This window comes from Dermacentor variabilis, chromosome 1, assembly GCF_050947875.1.
Source record: "Dermacentor variabilis isolate Ectoservices chromosome 1, ASM5094787v1, whole genome shotgun sequence".
Classification (NCBI taxonomy): Eukaryota; Metazoa; Arthropoda; class Arachnida; order Ixodida; family Ixodidae; genus Dermacentor; species Dermacentor variabilis.
Genome location: NC_134568.1, coordinates 105,910,012 through 105,925,163, shown reverse-complemented (window position 1 = coordinate 105,925,163; position 15,152 = coordinate 105,910,012). Strand labels below are relative to the sequence as shown.

Here is a 15,152-nt window from a genome sequence, read left to right as displayed (position 1 = left end):
TCAACCCAGCATCATTCAGTACACTGACACCGCCCCCCCCCTCAGTACACTGACACCGCCACCCCCCCCTCTACCCGGGTTGACTGGGCGGGGGGCTTTGGTACGGGCTGTAGGAGTTGAGGAGGACGTCGGGATGAAAAAACTTGGGAGGTTTATTTACATTATTTACAGTGGGAGTCAATTAACAGTCTTGAAGTCATTACGGGCCGGTAGCAACTCGGACGCTGCGGCCCGTCGCAAGAAGTTCGAAAGAGATCACTCGAGGAATGCTCTAGGAATGCTCTTCTGCTGCTCCCGGTCTGCGTCTTTTAAGCCCTTCGGTGTCACGTTCGGCCAATGGGAGAGCCCGCTCAGGTGACGCCATTTTCGGCCAATCGGCGAGCCCACTCGGGTGTCGTCATTTTCGGCCAATGGTAGGCGCCCGTGCGATGGAGTCACACCCGGCGAAGAGAGTCGCTCCTTGGTCCCCCTGCGGTCTTGCCTTGTTGACTTGCAATGTGCCGTCACCATAGAGGGAAGGGGGCGATGCCGTCAGGTTGTCACGGCGCATTACAGCCGTCTTGCTTCGGGAGCCACTTTACCCGCCACCAGTGCCAGGCTCTCGCTTTACTTTCGGGAAAAGCCAAGCAGTGAATAGCTCCACCAGCTGCACACGAAGTGGGGTCCGCCAACTTGTTTGCACGTGTCGTGCCTCAGGAATGTGGCATCCGTGCTTCTTCGCTCCTCAATTAGCTGTGGTGCGATTCGACGAGGTCTGGGGAACTCGAAGTAGGCTCAGGAAACGGCCCCGTATCTAACAGGGCCAACGGTCCTTCCCGGACATGGCGGTGCTGTGGAGCAGCACAAACTGAGCTACTGCACTCTTAAGTGCCCCTTCTGCCACACAACAATAATCGTCATCTGCCTTGATGTGTTTCCTTTCTTTAACGCTGCGAGCTCGGTACTTTCCAGTAACGAACGGCACGCGCGTTATCAGCATGATAGCATTGCCGACAGGAAATGCTGTCATGCTGATAACGCGCGTGCCGTTCGTTGCTGGAAAGTACCAAGTTCGCAGCGTTAAAGAAAGGAAACGCATCAAGGCAGATGACGATTATGCTATCATGCTGATAACGTACGTGCCGTTCGTTACTGGAAAGTACCGGGCTCGCAGCGTTAAAGAAAGGAAACGCATCAAGGCAGATGACGATTATCGTTGTGTGGCAGAAGGGGCACTTAGAGTGTGCGCTCACCACACAAATCGCCATGTCGGTCTTACGAGACCCGAGCCCAACAAACCCTCGGTTTGCCTTAACACAGAATAGGTCAAGGCATACAACCATGGAGATCACCAAAGCCTTCCACGGGGCAGCGCGACCGCACGACAGTGCGCCACGAACGGTTCTGGCTCTAAGTTCCACTGAGCCAAACGAAATCCCGTGGATCGACTGGCACACACGGCCAAGTCGAGCGACCTTAGAGGCATGCATCATAACTTAATGGAGAGCTTCCCGCCTCACTCGTCAAAAATCACGGCAGGGCGAGCCCACACTTCAAGAAACTTGTCGCCTAAGTGATGCCGCTCCCGCGTGAGAGGGAATCAGACCTCTTTCCGTGCTTTCGCAAGTACTTCAGGAAGGCCTGGTACCCGCCCCCCAAAAACCGCATCACAGCGTGCTAACCAAATTTGGTATGAGAACTCGTCAAGAAGAAGCACGAACTGGTTGATCGCCTGCTTAGGCAAAGGGTGCAAAAAACCAACAGTCTGATATGGAACACCTGGGAGACTAAAAAGACTAGCAATCCATTGAAGAAGAGCTGCGGGAAGCAAACACTGCGAAAAGATATCAACCGAATAATCACGACCGCCACAAAAAGGACACACTCCACGAGCTGGGATGGCTGTGAAGCGCCTGTAACTTTTCGGCAAACATCCCTGCGCCAGGCGGTACATGAACATAGATCGCCTGGCGTTGTTACGTTTCGCCTACGACGCGCGGTATAGCCGGCGCGGATGCAACGGACGCCGGGGCTTCATTCAAAGCGGCGGAGATTTTGGCCCGTTCAGCACTGCCGTAACGCTTCCTGCCAAGCGCGTCCAGGCATGTTTCAATGCCACGTGTCTTCGTGTGTGTGTGTGAGTGTGTGTGCATGTTGGTGCCCACGCTTGTCAAAGCGCGGCAGCCGGGGAGAGGAGCTCCCCAACTGTGAAGCGAGGAGGTCTGACCGGCGCCGGCCCGGCGGATGCGTCACTTCTTGTCTCAACGTGTCTCTCAGCGTGTCCGTGCCCCGCCGTCACGGGCGCCTCTCGCAAGCCGTTCCTTCTTGCCCTCGACTCCGAGAGTATAAAAGCAGCTGCCCCGGACGCCGAGAGAGGCTCGCTGCGGACATCCTCGAGGAGTCGCCGCACATCACCAGCGCGGCGATTCTCTGCGACTCGAGGTCCGCGCTGCAGCAGCTGCTACTCGACGAGCGCGCGCCGCCCCTTGCACAGCGCCTTGCCGTCCGTCTGCACGCACTGAAGGGGCGATGCAACCTACGCCTGCAATGGATCCCCTCGCACGTCGGAGTCGCGGGCAACGAGACGGCGGACCAGCTGGCCAGGCGCGCACACGACTCGTCGACCGCGCTGACAGACCGGGTGGCGTGTTTCTATTTACTCGCTGGATACAGCGCGACTCCACTTCAGACGGGAGCTCGCGCTCCGCCATCCCGACGACCGAGTTGCGCAGGGGCGCCCACCGCGTCGTCTCCCGCAGACCGGATTCACTAGGCGCGAGCGCGCCTTCCTCCTCGCCCTTCGCACCGGTTCTGTGTGGCCCGCCGAGCGGCGGCATCGACTGCGTGGAGCCCCCTCTCCCCTTTGCCGCGACTGCGGCGCGATCGAGACACTCGAGCACCTGCTATGTGAGTGCCCCAACTTTTCGCTCGCGCGCGCGTCCCTTGCCCGTGTTTACCGTGGGCACGGCCTGCCGTGCGACACCGTGACTGAACTCCTGCACCCCTCGGGCTGCCCTTCACGCCACAGGACACTTCTACGTGCGCTCCTGACATTCGCCGAGGCTGTCGGCCTCGCCGACCGCCTTTAGCTCCATCACATTTCCGCGGCGTGCTGCTGTTTCTGGTGCTCCTTCTCTCCCCCTACTTTCATTCCCTACCCCCTGTGCAGCGCGGTTGAGGTGTCCTCTGCTGAGAGACAGTTACTGCGCTGCACTTTACCCCAACCTTTCCTACCCATACTCAAGAATCTCCTTCTCTCTCTCTCTCTCTCGGGCGCGTCGGAACCCTCGGAAACGCTAGACAGTTATAGCTTAAGATATTAGAGGTTGGATTGTGCAACATTTTGACGAGACACACAGAAGAGAAACACACACCACACAAGCGCTCTGTGGTGAGTGTTTCTCGATCCTCTGTGCGCCTCGTCAAAATGTTGCGCAATCCAACCTCTAATATGATATATCAACACGCCCAGTCTTCAACCTTGGCAAGTTTAGCTTAATGTTAATGTAATAGCGGGGTTAGGGGGAAGGTATCACGGGCGCCATCTTGCGTGTAGTTCAGATTCTCTCACCAGACGACACCACTCAGTCATGTTTGGAAAAATGAGGGGAAAAAACGTGCTCTTCGTCGTCGTATTGTACCAATAACGATACATATGGACGAACATCCCGTCAGGGAGGTGAAAATACTGCGCATTCTGGGAATGTGGGTACAACAGAACGGAGGTACCACACACACCAACCAAAAGTTGAGAGCAACAGCAGGCAACGGTAGCCCGTATGATACGAAGGATATCCAGCAGTAAAGATGGGCTAACTGAAGCAGAAACGATCAGGCTGGTCCACGCCTTTATAATTAACAGGAACGTACGCACTCCCGTACCAAGCACTAATAAACCAAGAGATGAAACAAGCTAATGCAATTATAAGAAAAACCTTCAATGCAGCGCTTAGCCTCCCCGAAAATGCTAACAACGATAAAGTTGACAAACTAGGCATCTACAACACCTTCGAGGAATACGCGAGCGCGGTCCTCATAGCTCAAAGAGAGCGGCGCTGCTCAACGAACCAGGGCCGTGCAGTTCTAGAAAAGCTGGGCTTCACGCCACGACCGCTGTACTGTGACGAGGATACAGTGTTACTGGACAGGGACACGAGATATCATATCACGGTGGCACCGATACCAAAGAATATGCACCCAACGTACCATGCAGGTAGAAGACGAGCACGAGCTGTGCGGAATCGTTTTGGGAAAGGTTCTACCGCGTGCTACACAGACGCTAGCAGAGCCAGTAGAGGGACTCACACGCTAGCAGTCATTCAAAAACAACGTGTTATAACGGCCACAACTCGGTCGTAACTCGGTCGTAACTCGGTCCACGTGTGCGACCGAAGCGGCTGCAATAGCCGTGGCCATTGCAGACACGGAACACAGAAACGAATCGGCAGTCATACTCTCCGACTCGCAGACAGCGTGTCGCCTGTTTCTCAAAGGGACGGTACCCAAAACGGTACGTAGAATTCTGGGACAAACCTTGACAAAACACCACGACATTATTTGGTGTCTGGCTCACGAGGGCTTGGAGGGTAACGTTGCAGCAGACAGTATAGCTCGACGATTCAACAACCGAGCTGCGGCCGAGCCGAGCGCGGAACTTCTTCTAAGCACGCGTGACATTCTTCTACAACAGCGGGAGGAACGCATAGAGTTCCTAGAGTTCCATAGAGTTTCCTGCTCTGCACAGACAGCAGAGTACGTACTGGCGACGCATGCAAACAAACAGCTCCCCCAACCTGCATCAACTCAGTAAAATTAACCCAACTAGATTTCTGGACGTCTGTCCATGGTGTTCTAATAAACCCACACTACAATATATCACATGGGAGTGCCTGGAAAGGCCTTCACATATTACTAGCCCATACATAACAGCGCATCCACTTATGTTAAATAGGCAGTGGCTGGCATGGCTTGCGGACGAGGGAACGCAGAGCCAAGTGGCTCTCCTGGACCAAGGCCAGCGAGCCGCTCGCGCCAGTGGAGCCCTGACCCAACCACGTTCGCCTACTATTCTTTTTGAAAAATAGTTTCTTTCCTTCCTTCCTTCGTCGTCGCAGAGTGCTCCGATCTGTCCCTGTTGTGACGTCGCGACAGGTGATCTGCTGTAGTTGAGTAAAATTCCTGCCGCGTCCCTTCTTTTGAGGACACGTTGTGCCAGGCACCATTGTCGTTTTGTTGCTGCGCGTGGCGGCCTTCTCACGGCTGAATTCTTTCAACACTGACTCGGTTGAACCTTTCTATATGTAAAATGGTCGTTGCCTCTGATTGATGGTGGCTATAGGCGTGGTAAGTGGCTCGTCACTGCCGCTTTTGACATGGCTATCATGCGAGTGCGGGCCGCTGATTCGAAACCATCTCGGTAGATGGCATGCTGACTGCAGCGCTCACTGCCCCGGCGGAACACAAATACTAGCTGAACAATACAGACAGATTGAGACTGAAATGGACGAAACCTTGAGTGACATTGATCGTCAACAAGTTTTGTTTCTTTTTCTCCCTAGCGTCCTTTCTTTTTTTCCAGCATTCTCCAAAGTAGCGGCCCGCTAAACGAAGGTTTAAGGGTTGAAATGATAAATATAGCTTTGTGCCTACAGACAAGAACGGCACCACCGAGCGACGCTGCAGCGCCAATTTTAAAGTAGGAAAAGGCTTTGATCCAGCATACGACGCCAGCGATAGGCTGATCGGTGACATGTGACCTTGCTCCGCTCCTTTGCCGCTATGAAAGTTCCTGCGCTCCGGGCGAAGAGCGCTCGTTTTGCCTGTTGTGCTATGCGCATTGCTGCGATAACTTCGTTCTGGGAGCGCCGAAATGCCTTGTTGCTGTGCGATTGGGTGCCGAAACCGGACGAAGGATGGCAAGAAGTTATTTTGCATCCCGCGCGGCAACCAGAACCTAACCAGAAGATAAATGTGGTCGCACAGAATTGAACGGAAGGACTTTGAACCGTCGGTAACTGCACGACTATGCGAGGCAAGTAACATAGAATGACAGAAACGTGCGATAGAAAGTATACACGTGCGTGTGTCGAGCTGTGATAGTATTTCACTCGCGCGCATGAATGTTGATGGCCGTTGTTTGTGGAGATTATTTATTTTAGTGCATTATGAGCCCGCTGAATAGCTCAGTATGACCTAGGATGCGAAGGACCAAAATGCATTGTTGCTGTGCGGGTGGGTACCGAGATCAGACGGAAGACGACAAGAAGTTCTTTTGCATCCCGCGCGGCAAACAAAATCTAACCAGAAGATAAATGTGGTTGCATAGAATTGGACAGAAAGACTGAACCGTCGGTAATTGCACGACTATGCGAGGAAAGTAACGTAAAGCGATACGAAGGTGCGAGAGAAAGTATACACGTGTGTGTGCAGAGCTGCGATAGTATTTCATTCGCGCGCATGAATGTTGACGGCCGAAGTTAGTGTTATTGATTTTAGTGCATTATGAGCCCGTTGACTTAGCAAGTGCAGTATGACCTAGCATGCAAGTAAATGGCGGGGCAGAAGCGCATTAACTAGCTGAAAAATATCCGCATTGCGTTACGTGCGATAAAAAATGACACATTTCAGCAGCGAATTCTACTTTTACACTTTCCTGTGTTTGTGCGCGCGTTGTTAACTGCGCTTTACAGTATGTCCAAAAAGTCATATCCAACTCTGCATATCCTAATCGTATTTTGTGCATTGCATATGTGAATAAATATATTTTTTAAGTGCCGGCATTACTCTGCTTTTAAAAACAAATACTGCACAGCCACTGCTACTGGCCATCAAATAATAAAGTATAATACAATATATCAAAGTACATTACATACAGCTGCGAGCTCGTTCCTTCCAAGTTTCCCTTATACTCGAAGATGTTTCAGTAATCGGCGATGCCATTTTACTGATGAAAAACACACAACTGCAAATTAACATAAGAAAAAAATTACCGACGATTACGTTACTTCCTAATGCGAAATTTGAGCGCAGCAAATAAGCTGTTTCACCTTTTGGATAGATTGAGGCAAAGAAATCGAGCAACACATGTATGCGCTATCACATAATTTTTTTTTTTCACACGTATTCCTTTAACAAAGACTCCACTAACAGTTCTTGACAGTCATGAAGGAAGCTTTGTGGTCGGAGAAATAGACTGATATATGTTCGACTTGGTACACCAATGCTTGATTCTCAAAGACGAGATCTATACAAGTGCCTCGCGAGGTTGTCACAGCCGTGGGGGAAGCAGAGGCTAAGCGCCGCCGCCGAGAAGACCCTGCCGTTCGCGCCGCCGAAGCGGAGGCTCATCGCCGCCGTCGAGAGCAACCAGCAGTAAGCTCATCGCCGCCGCCGAGAAGACCCTGCAGTTCGCGCCGCCGAAGCGGAGGCTCATCGCCGCCGTCGAGAGCAACCAGCAGTAAGCGGAAGCGGAGGGGGGCGGCGTGTACACCCAGCGGCAAACGATGGGGGCAGAAGCGCGCGCAGCAAGCGGACAACACGATAAAGGGAGGAGGGAAGAGATAGCAGCGACTGACTGATGCCGCTGACGGCGATAGTGAGTCAACCCCAGCTATCCGCCACACAAGAACAGGGGGGGGGGGACCCTTTCCTCCTCTTTCTGCATGGCGGCGACGGTGTTCTATGCAGTCACGTTATCTTGACTCTCTAGCGGCGTCAGCGGCATCCAGCGGTATCAGTCGGTCGCTGCTAGCGCTGGGGGGATGAAAGGGGGGCGGAGCTGGTTACGAGGCCGACGACGACGCCGACGACGACGCGAAACCCAGGAACGGACGCCAAAGAGCTGCGCTCTAAAACGCCAGAAGCGATACACGGATTGCCAGCAAAACACAGTGCAGTAACAGCTAGGCCAATTCGCGTGCGTTTCGTATAACGGCCCTCTAATTCTTACGGGGCTTGAGCGGTGCACGGAGGCAAAAAGGCATAAACACAACAATGCGCGTCATGATTCAAGCTTACGTGGCGACGTCGCATGGTTCACGAGAACAGTCGACCGCATTCATACAAGCGCACACACTACGCTCGATGTTGGTGTGCCGCGAGATTAGATCGCGCTGGCAGCCTGAACACGATCGAGGAGACTCGCTGACACGATCCATACCGCCGCTTTAGAATGTCACGACAGTTGCACTGGCTCGTAGCACTGAACCACAAAACACAACAGTCGTCGTGTAATCGCTACACGACAGACACACTTAGCGGCAAAAGACTGTTGGCGCACTCGTTTCCACACACACACGCAGGATGTTGTTTAGTTGCCGTGAGGGTCGCACGTTTCAGCAACCTTATGTCGACAGTTTTTCGGTCCAAGCGATTGCCCGCCTTCTTTTTTACACGAATTCTTCGTTCAAAGTAACCGCTATGTGTACGCAGCACACTTACAAGCAAAAGAATTCACAGAGCAAACGGGATTAAGCGCAAGCAATCACCAAGGCTCGCGCGATGATTGAGCGCAAACGAACGAAATGTAAACATGCGGAATCGAGGCGATCAAGCACTCATTCCGCTCTCTTGAGCGTTTTTCTTTCAGCGCTCATTTGAAATTAAAGGACTAGATTTAGCAGTTCGGGCCCTTCTTTCGTTTTTCACTACAGTCGGGCACCAGTAGACTTTATTTCCGCGCGTGTGCAGATATTTGTTCACCTCACGGATGCCGCGGTTTAGCGTGGGCGCCCGTCTGCTACAGGAACTTCCTAGCTGGCGCGCGCGGCAGATGTCGCTTAACGTCCTTCTATAAAAAGGTAGCGACATCTGCCGTGCCCTTCCCCCACAATAACAACAATTCCTCATCACCAAAAACTCAAAAGACGAGCAGACGCTGTCCAAACAAAGGTCGGGGTAAGCGGACGCCGCCGCCGCCGCCGGAGAGACCATCATGTATGAAACTGCCTGTCACTTCGTGACCTATGCAAGTGGGAACAAATGTTTCCAACCACAGGCAATTGTTTTGAAATCTGAGGCTCTAGTTACGTTCAGTCATTTTTCTTGTTCTTCGAAGAAGTGCATACTTATTGTTCTTTCTCATTTCATTTGAAACACTTGAGAAAACCTTGTTTTTCCGGCGTTCACTTTGCCAGGCGTCTGAAAAGCTCGGTACGTGCGCTAAATTTTGTCAGCAATTTTGTCAGGAACATAAGCGTGGCACCTGCGGCGTAGGACACAGTGGCTGCATCAGGGGCGGCGCCAGGGGAGACGGCCCCCCCCTTTGCCCCCCCCCCCAAGAGCGCCCAAAAGCTGACCCAAGGTAGACGGTACGAAACAAAATGTCAATTTTGATGTCTTATAATCTGGAGGCAGCGCCGCTTACAATGGCCAGCCTTGTTTAAGCATGACAATTTATTACAGAAAATTTCTCATCACAAGCAATGGACGATTTGCAAAAATACTGCTGCGCATGCGCGAACACGGCTGTCACGAGCGTTGGTTAGATACGAGAAGCAGACGAACAGCCAACGCAGCCCCAGCGTGCCTTGAGACGCCGGTTTGTGGTGGTTTTCATAACGGTATTTTCGTGAAAAGGCCGGCTAGTTGTGTTGATTATTGTGCACAAATTGTTTCACTACCAAATGGAGTACGAGTTTATTTTGGTTTCCGTCCTAGAAGAGCTATCCGGCGAGGAAAGCAGCATGGATAAGCGACGGCCGGAGATGGCATCACATGCAGCACACAACTTGCTGGCTCCACGCAGAGCCGGTTCTCATCGCGCTACTTGCCGCCAGCGAATTATCATATGCCAGCGCCGTGAGGTTATATTGGCCTGCAAGCTTCGAGACACCCTTAAGCGCAGCCGCATTTTGCCGGCAATGCGGAAAGCTCAAGATGGACGAGGACGGACCGCGCATAGCGCAGTGGTGTCACTCGATCAGTTGTCGCTGACATATAATTATAATAAATATTATAAAGCGATGTTGAAAATGCGCCTCATATGACAATCAGCGCCCAGTACTACGCCACTGAAGTGATCGAAACACCATCCGATGGCAGTTGGTGTCGCCGACGGGAAGCGCGGAGCGACCACCGTGCGACGGAGTTCGCCTGGTTGCTCTTTTCTGCCGACGGTGTACAGATATCCAAATGTACTTTTTGGCCTCTTAATATTTATGCATGCGTTAAAGAGTTCGCAAAAGACTATGCGTTCAATTAATTGCTAGCACAAGTTTCGTAACCGGCGACACCCACGGCCAGCGAGCAATAATAACAATTATGGGGTTTTACGTGCCAAAACCACTTTCTGATTATGAGTCACGCCGTAGTGGAGGACTCCGGAAATTTAGACCACCTGGGGTTCTTTAACGTGCACCTAAATCTAAATACACGGGTGTTTTCGCATTTCGCCCCCATCGAAATGCGGCCGCCGTGGCCGGGATTCGATCCCGCGACCTCGTGCTCAGCAGCCTAACACCATAGCCACTGAGCAACCACGGCGGGTAGCCTGCGAGCAAGGCCTACCGTCTTCGTAGGTGGCAGTTAGTGCCTACAGTCGAGAGAACGGCGCGCCGTTTGAGACTTTCCCGTATTTACCGTACGCTGAAAAGGACCGTCGTAATAAGACAAACACTTCCTTGAAACCTTGCTTTCTTGCAGATGGGCCATATTAGTACGGTAAACTCTCCTAAGCGGAGCATATCAGGCTCGGCGCGCTGACTTTGTCGGCAGCCGCCGATCGCTAGAGCCGGTAGGCCTAGCTCCCGGTTGTCGAAGCCGTAGCCGACGGCGCTTGCAATGAAAACGCCGTGAGTCATAAAGCGTTTATTTTCGTGAGAATTTTAGCGCCTGGACAATAATGTCGAGGTTAAGTGAACACAGATTTCGTTCTCTCTATACTCTGTTGGCAGCAAAGCGCAAATGATTTGCAAGTGCGTAGCAGATTTTCGCTTGGACATCAGGTTCGATTTGTTCAGCCCTCTGACAAAAAAAAAAATGGAGCCTCTTTGTTGCAAGTATTCGTCAGGTTATTCAGAAAAGAATCTTTGCTCGCTGCGGCGTCTTTGCATGTGTGCATTTCACATGCCTGCTACAGTAGCTCTATAGCGGCATGCATCGCCAGTACAGCCTCGGCCGTGCGCCTCGACTTGCCTAAGACCCCGCTTCATCCCAAAAGCCGCCGCCAGTCTGCAAGAGGCGCCTCCCACTCATTCGGCAAGGAGAGGCGTCGCGGCCGCGACGAAGTGTCTACCAGGTTAACCTGCCCAGGGACCGTGGCGGTCCAGACACATCCTGCCGCCAAAAAGGCCGTCGGCGCGGAGTCAAAACGATATCATTTTCTTACCAGAAGCACTACTGTGTAAATATGCTAAATTTTAATTTATATCTTACTGCGTTGCTGGAATAGCTTATTCACACTGATGTGTTTAGAAGACCTTTAGCCCAGTCAAGCTGTTCTTTAAAGATTTTAGTCATCAAGCAATTGGTATCCGCATCGCAACCCTGTTGTGCTCTCGGACGAGTGTGTTGAACATACATAAATGTTCGTTTTTTACACCGAAGATGTATACCCAGATAGCCACAAACATCCAATAGATATGCCGGATTGATCCAAACATCCAGCAAGAAATGGTACGTCCTATGGACATCTTTTAAATTCACATAAATCTAAGGGACGTGCAATGGCATCAAAGTTTTGGATGTCCATTGAACATCCATTTAGTTCATTCAACAGACGTACAGCGGACAAAATTTTGGATGTCTATAGAACTTCTCTAAAAAGAGTACTGTGTCATCAGTTCACATGCAATGGTCCATAAGGCGTCCCATTCTTTCGCTGGACATCGATCGAACGTTGCTACTTCATAAAATGAATGTTTGCGCATGAGATGTACATTTTTTTCAGTAGAACAAAATACACAAGCAGTGGGCGTAGCGAAAGAAGAATGTACATGCGCCTAAAACTTTCGTGTTGCAGATTCTGAGTTTTTGTAGACTTCTTGTTTCCAACTTTGGAAAAGTAATCGAAAAACAGGGTACAGTACATTCAGCAATTAACTGATGTATAGCAGAAAAGAAAGCGCATGGCAATTATATGAAGGGACTCTACTTTTATCAAGCACCACCATACATTTTAAAACGGCGACAAACCTCACGTAGTACGCAAGTTATTGCGTGGCCTCCGATACTTGACACTTTGTCTCGGAGGCCTTGTGTGGTCGAACGCAAGGAGCCGGAAGCACGCCATAAATGTCGCACTAAGTGAAAAATGATGTTTAAAAACGTTAGAAAAGTGAAATGATTTAAAGAGGTTTTACGTAGCATTATTGTCCAATTATTAATTATTCTCACAGTCGCGTGCCTGTCATACGTCACGATAAGCGCAGCCATCAAGCAAGTGTATGCGGGCATGTGCCAGCTTGTGTTTCGGCGTTCTTTATTCTATGGTTTCGGTGCTGGCGCTGAGCCGTGCTGCCTGATGAGCTGCAGAAGATAGCAAGATAGGGCCAGCCTCTCCGTTCTCACAACGAACCACTTTTAGGTTGCGGTGCTGATGCTGCGACATTTCTTATTCTCGCCATATCTGCAATGGTGTCTGGTCATCAGCAGGTACCTGCTTTTCAAAGTATGTCGGCGGTTTATTTTTGTACTTCTTTTATGTCGGTAATGAGTGCCTAGCATGGGCTGGAAGAGCTGATGCACAACGCAAACACACAACGGTTTCGGCAGTACTCTTCAAGGCGTGTCGGCGGTGTTTCTTCTCGGAATATTATTAAACTGAGCTAGCCGTGCGGGGGCCCAAGGACCTGCGTGTCCGCAACTCCCCTGTGTGCAATAAAGTTATCACCACCACCACCACCTGAACTGCAACCCGAAACAAATGGTGATAGACAAGCGACCTTCTTGTCTGTCTCCCTTTTTCCGGCGTTTTTCCGCAGGTTTTGTGCACAACGCCACAATGGTTTCAGTGGCTCTGGCACACGTTTCCGATAGTGGTGCTCGATCTTGTGAGGCAGTCACCGTTCATGCATTGCTTTTGTTCTGTCTGCCGGTGGAGGTCTTTTGTAATAAGGGCTGTCTGTAGAGCTGCGTGATATTTTGCGCGCTTTGTTGCTCCTCTGTACGTTGAAGTATAAACACCATGCAAGCGATCTTGCGCACGACAGCGACAAGCGACGCGATGGAGATGGCTGTCGTGTTCGCTCGTCGCCTGACCTTTTCATCGGGCGAGGAGGATAGGGCGCGCGGAGAGCCTTTCCTCCTCTCTGGCATGGGCGATCCGGCGCGGCGATGCTTGAAAGTATTGCTGTTGCGTGCTGCGGAACGATTTCGAGATGTTTTAGATGGTACTTTGTAAAATTTATGCCATGTCCGTTCATATAAGGTCGTCAGGGAGGCCTTTCGGTGCATCGATCGGTAACTACAGTACGCGGAAATATCTCTTGGGGGCGCAAACATGCGACGCGCATTATCAGCCGCGGTGTACGCACATTATCAGTCGCGGTGTGTGTATGTGTTGTGAACTATTTTGCTTATATCGGTTTTAATTGAACAAAGAAAACCGGTGTCTCTGTATTAGCAGCATGGAATGGTAAATCTGCTCACTATCTGATCACTTGGCGTAGGGAGTAAAACATAAAGAATAAGAGCGCATGCTCGTGCACGGCCAACCTAAGGCAACCACGAAACGTCTAAGCGGCAGGCACTATCAAATATTTGTGATGCACCGGCATCGTTCTCGCGCATTTCAAGTCTAGTAGGCTTCAAATTACCATATATCTACGCTAGCCTTCCTGCATTGTGCCGATGGCGCTGCTCAACACAGCGATCACTGCGGTTGGTGAATCAGCACGATACATATATAAGCTGTGCGCTTCGGCATAGCCTTTTTGGCCTGTATACAGCCATAATATATGAGAGGAATCGCATAAAATGAATGCGACGCCTATTTTTGAGGACAAAACTTCCGTAATACGTGTGAGTGCGTCGTAGAAAACGGAACGAACACAACCGAAAAAAAAATTCGGTTATCATCCTCTTTCTCGAAAAAGCAAGAGAAAACGGTCTAACGCCGCAATACGACCTCGCATAGTCACGCAGCACAACGTTTATATATCTATATATATATATATATATATATATATATATATATATATATATATATATATATATATATATATATAACAGCTGATGCCGTATGCTTGGACCATGCATGCGCTATTAAGAACAAAGATATCGGTAACCCAGCACCTACCACTGCTTAGGACGCTCGCGCAGTTCGTAAACAGTCCCTTTGCTGGACAAGCTTAATTAAGACTGTAAGGTATGCTGCTATTACTTGCCAAAACTATTTTATTCAGGGGCGGAAACCTCATCCATCGAACCAAGTAGTCACGCAATGTAACCTGCAGCGAACAGTTTGAACGCTTGTCAAAGTATAACATCAGAGCTCCTATCGTAGCAGAACGGTACCCACGCTGTTACGATCGTCGCGTACGTTTCATGGCTCCTAAACCGCAGCTTAGAAATAGAGGAAAATACCGCAATAAGGTCACATTAGTGATTGGAACATTCAGAAGTACACAATTGATCTCCTAGCCTGATTGTAGGCTCAAATGTGCGCGCACACATCGCGTTGCGTGTTCCGTCCACCTCAACGCCAGCAGAAATTCCGGCCATGACGCCTTAAAACAATTCATCACGCCTCACAGAACCGTTTACCAAGTAGACGACGCACGTCATACTAAACAGACCGCACGACCGCGAAAACAAACGCCAGAACCTACCGCCGAGCGCATACCTGCTATTCAAAAGACCGCTTTCACCCAAGCCAGTATGGCGCTGCTCATAGACGGCGCCACTGCGTTAAAGTATTCTAGTGTAGTGTAACTGCGTTCACGATATGGCGGCGCCTACAAAAAACTGTCTATACAAGTCGTTCCCCATGCGCGCAATGACTTCGAGCGACGTCTCCCCGGTGTTGCCGGTATGAGGACAGCAATATAGGCGCCGAAACTACCGTGACGCGTGCTTTATTAATTTAAGTTGATGTATTTTACTGTAAAAAACAGCATAAAATATTTCTGATGGTCTTGAACTTGCAACAAGTTCTTATCCTTGCAAGTATAAAAATTCAATTGTTTGCTCCTTCCGTGCGACAATCGGTAGTATTTGAGTTACGTACATCCAGT

At 50.6% G+C, this 15,152-nt stretch overlaps 1 protein-coding gene across 5 annotated transcripts in view; it reads left to right on the top strand.

Annotated features, from left to right (window-relative positions):
- Positions 1-12,350: 12,350 nt before the first annotated feature.
- The window catches only part of LOC142582501 (uncharacterized), a 148,446-nt gene continuing 145,644 nt past the window's right edge, over positions 12,351-15,152 (top strand). For 4 of the 5 annotated variants that reach the window (XR_012828451.1, XM_075692305.1, XM_075692336.1 and 1 more), the window contains exon 1: positions 12,351-12,570. Coding sequence is in view for 3 of the 5 variants with exons in the window: in XM_075692305.1 (XP_075548420.1) it covers positions 12,515-12,570 (56 nt within the window). In the remaining 2 variants the exon portion in view is untranslated. Of the gene's footprint in view, positions 12,587-15,152 lie in introns of all 5 variants that reach the window. The other variant, XM_075692315.1, reaches the window with a different exon arrangement.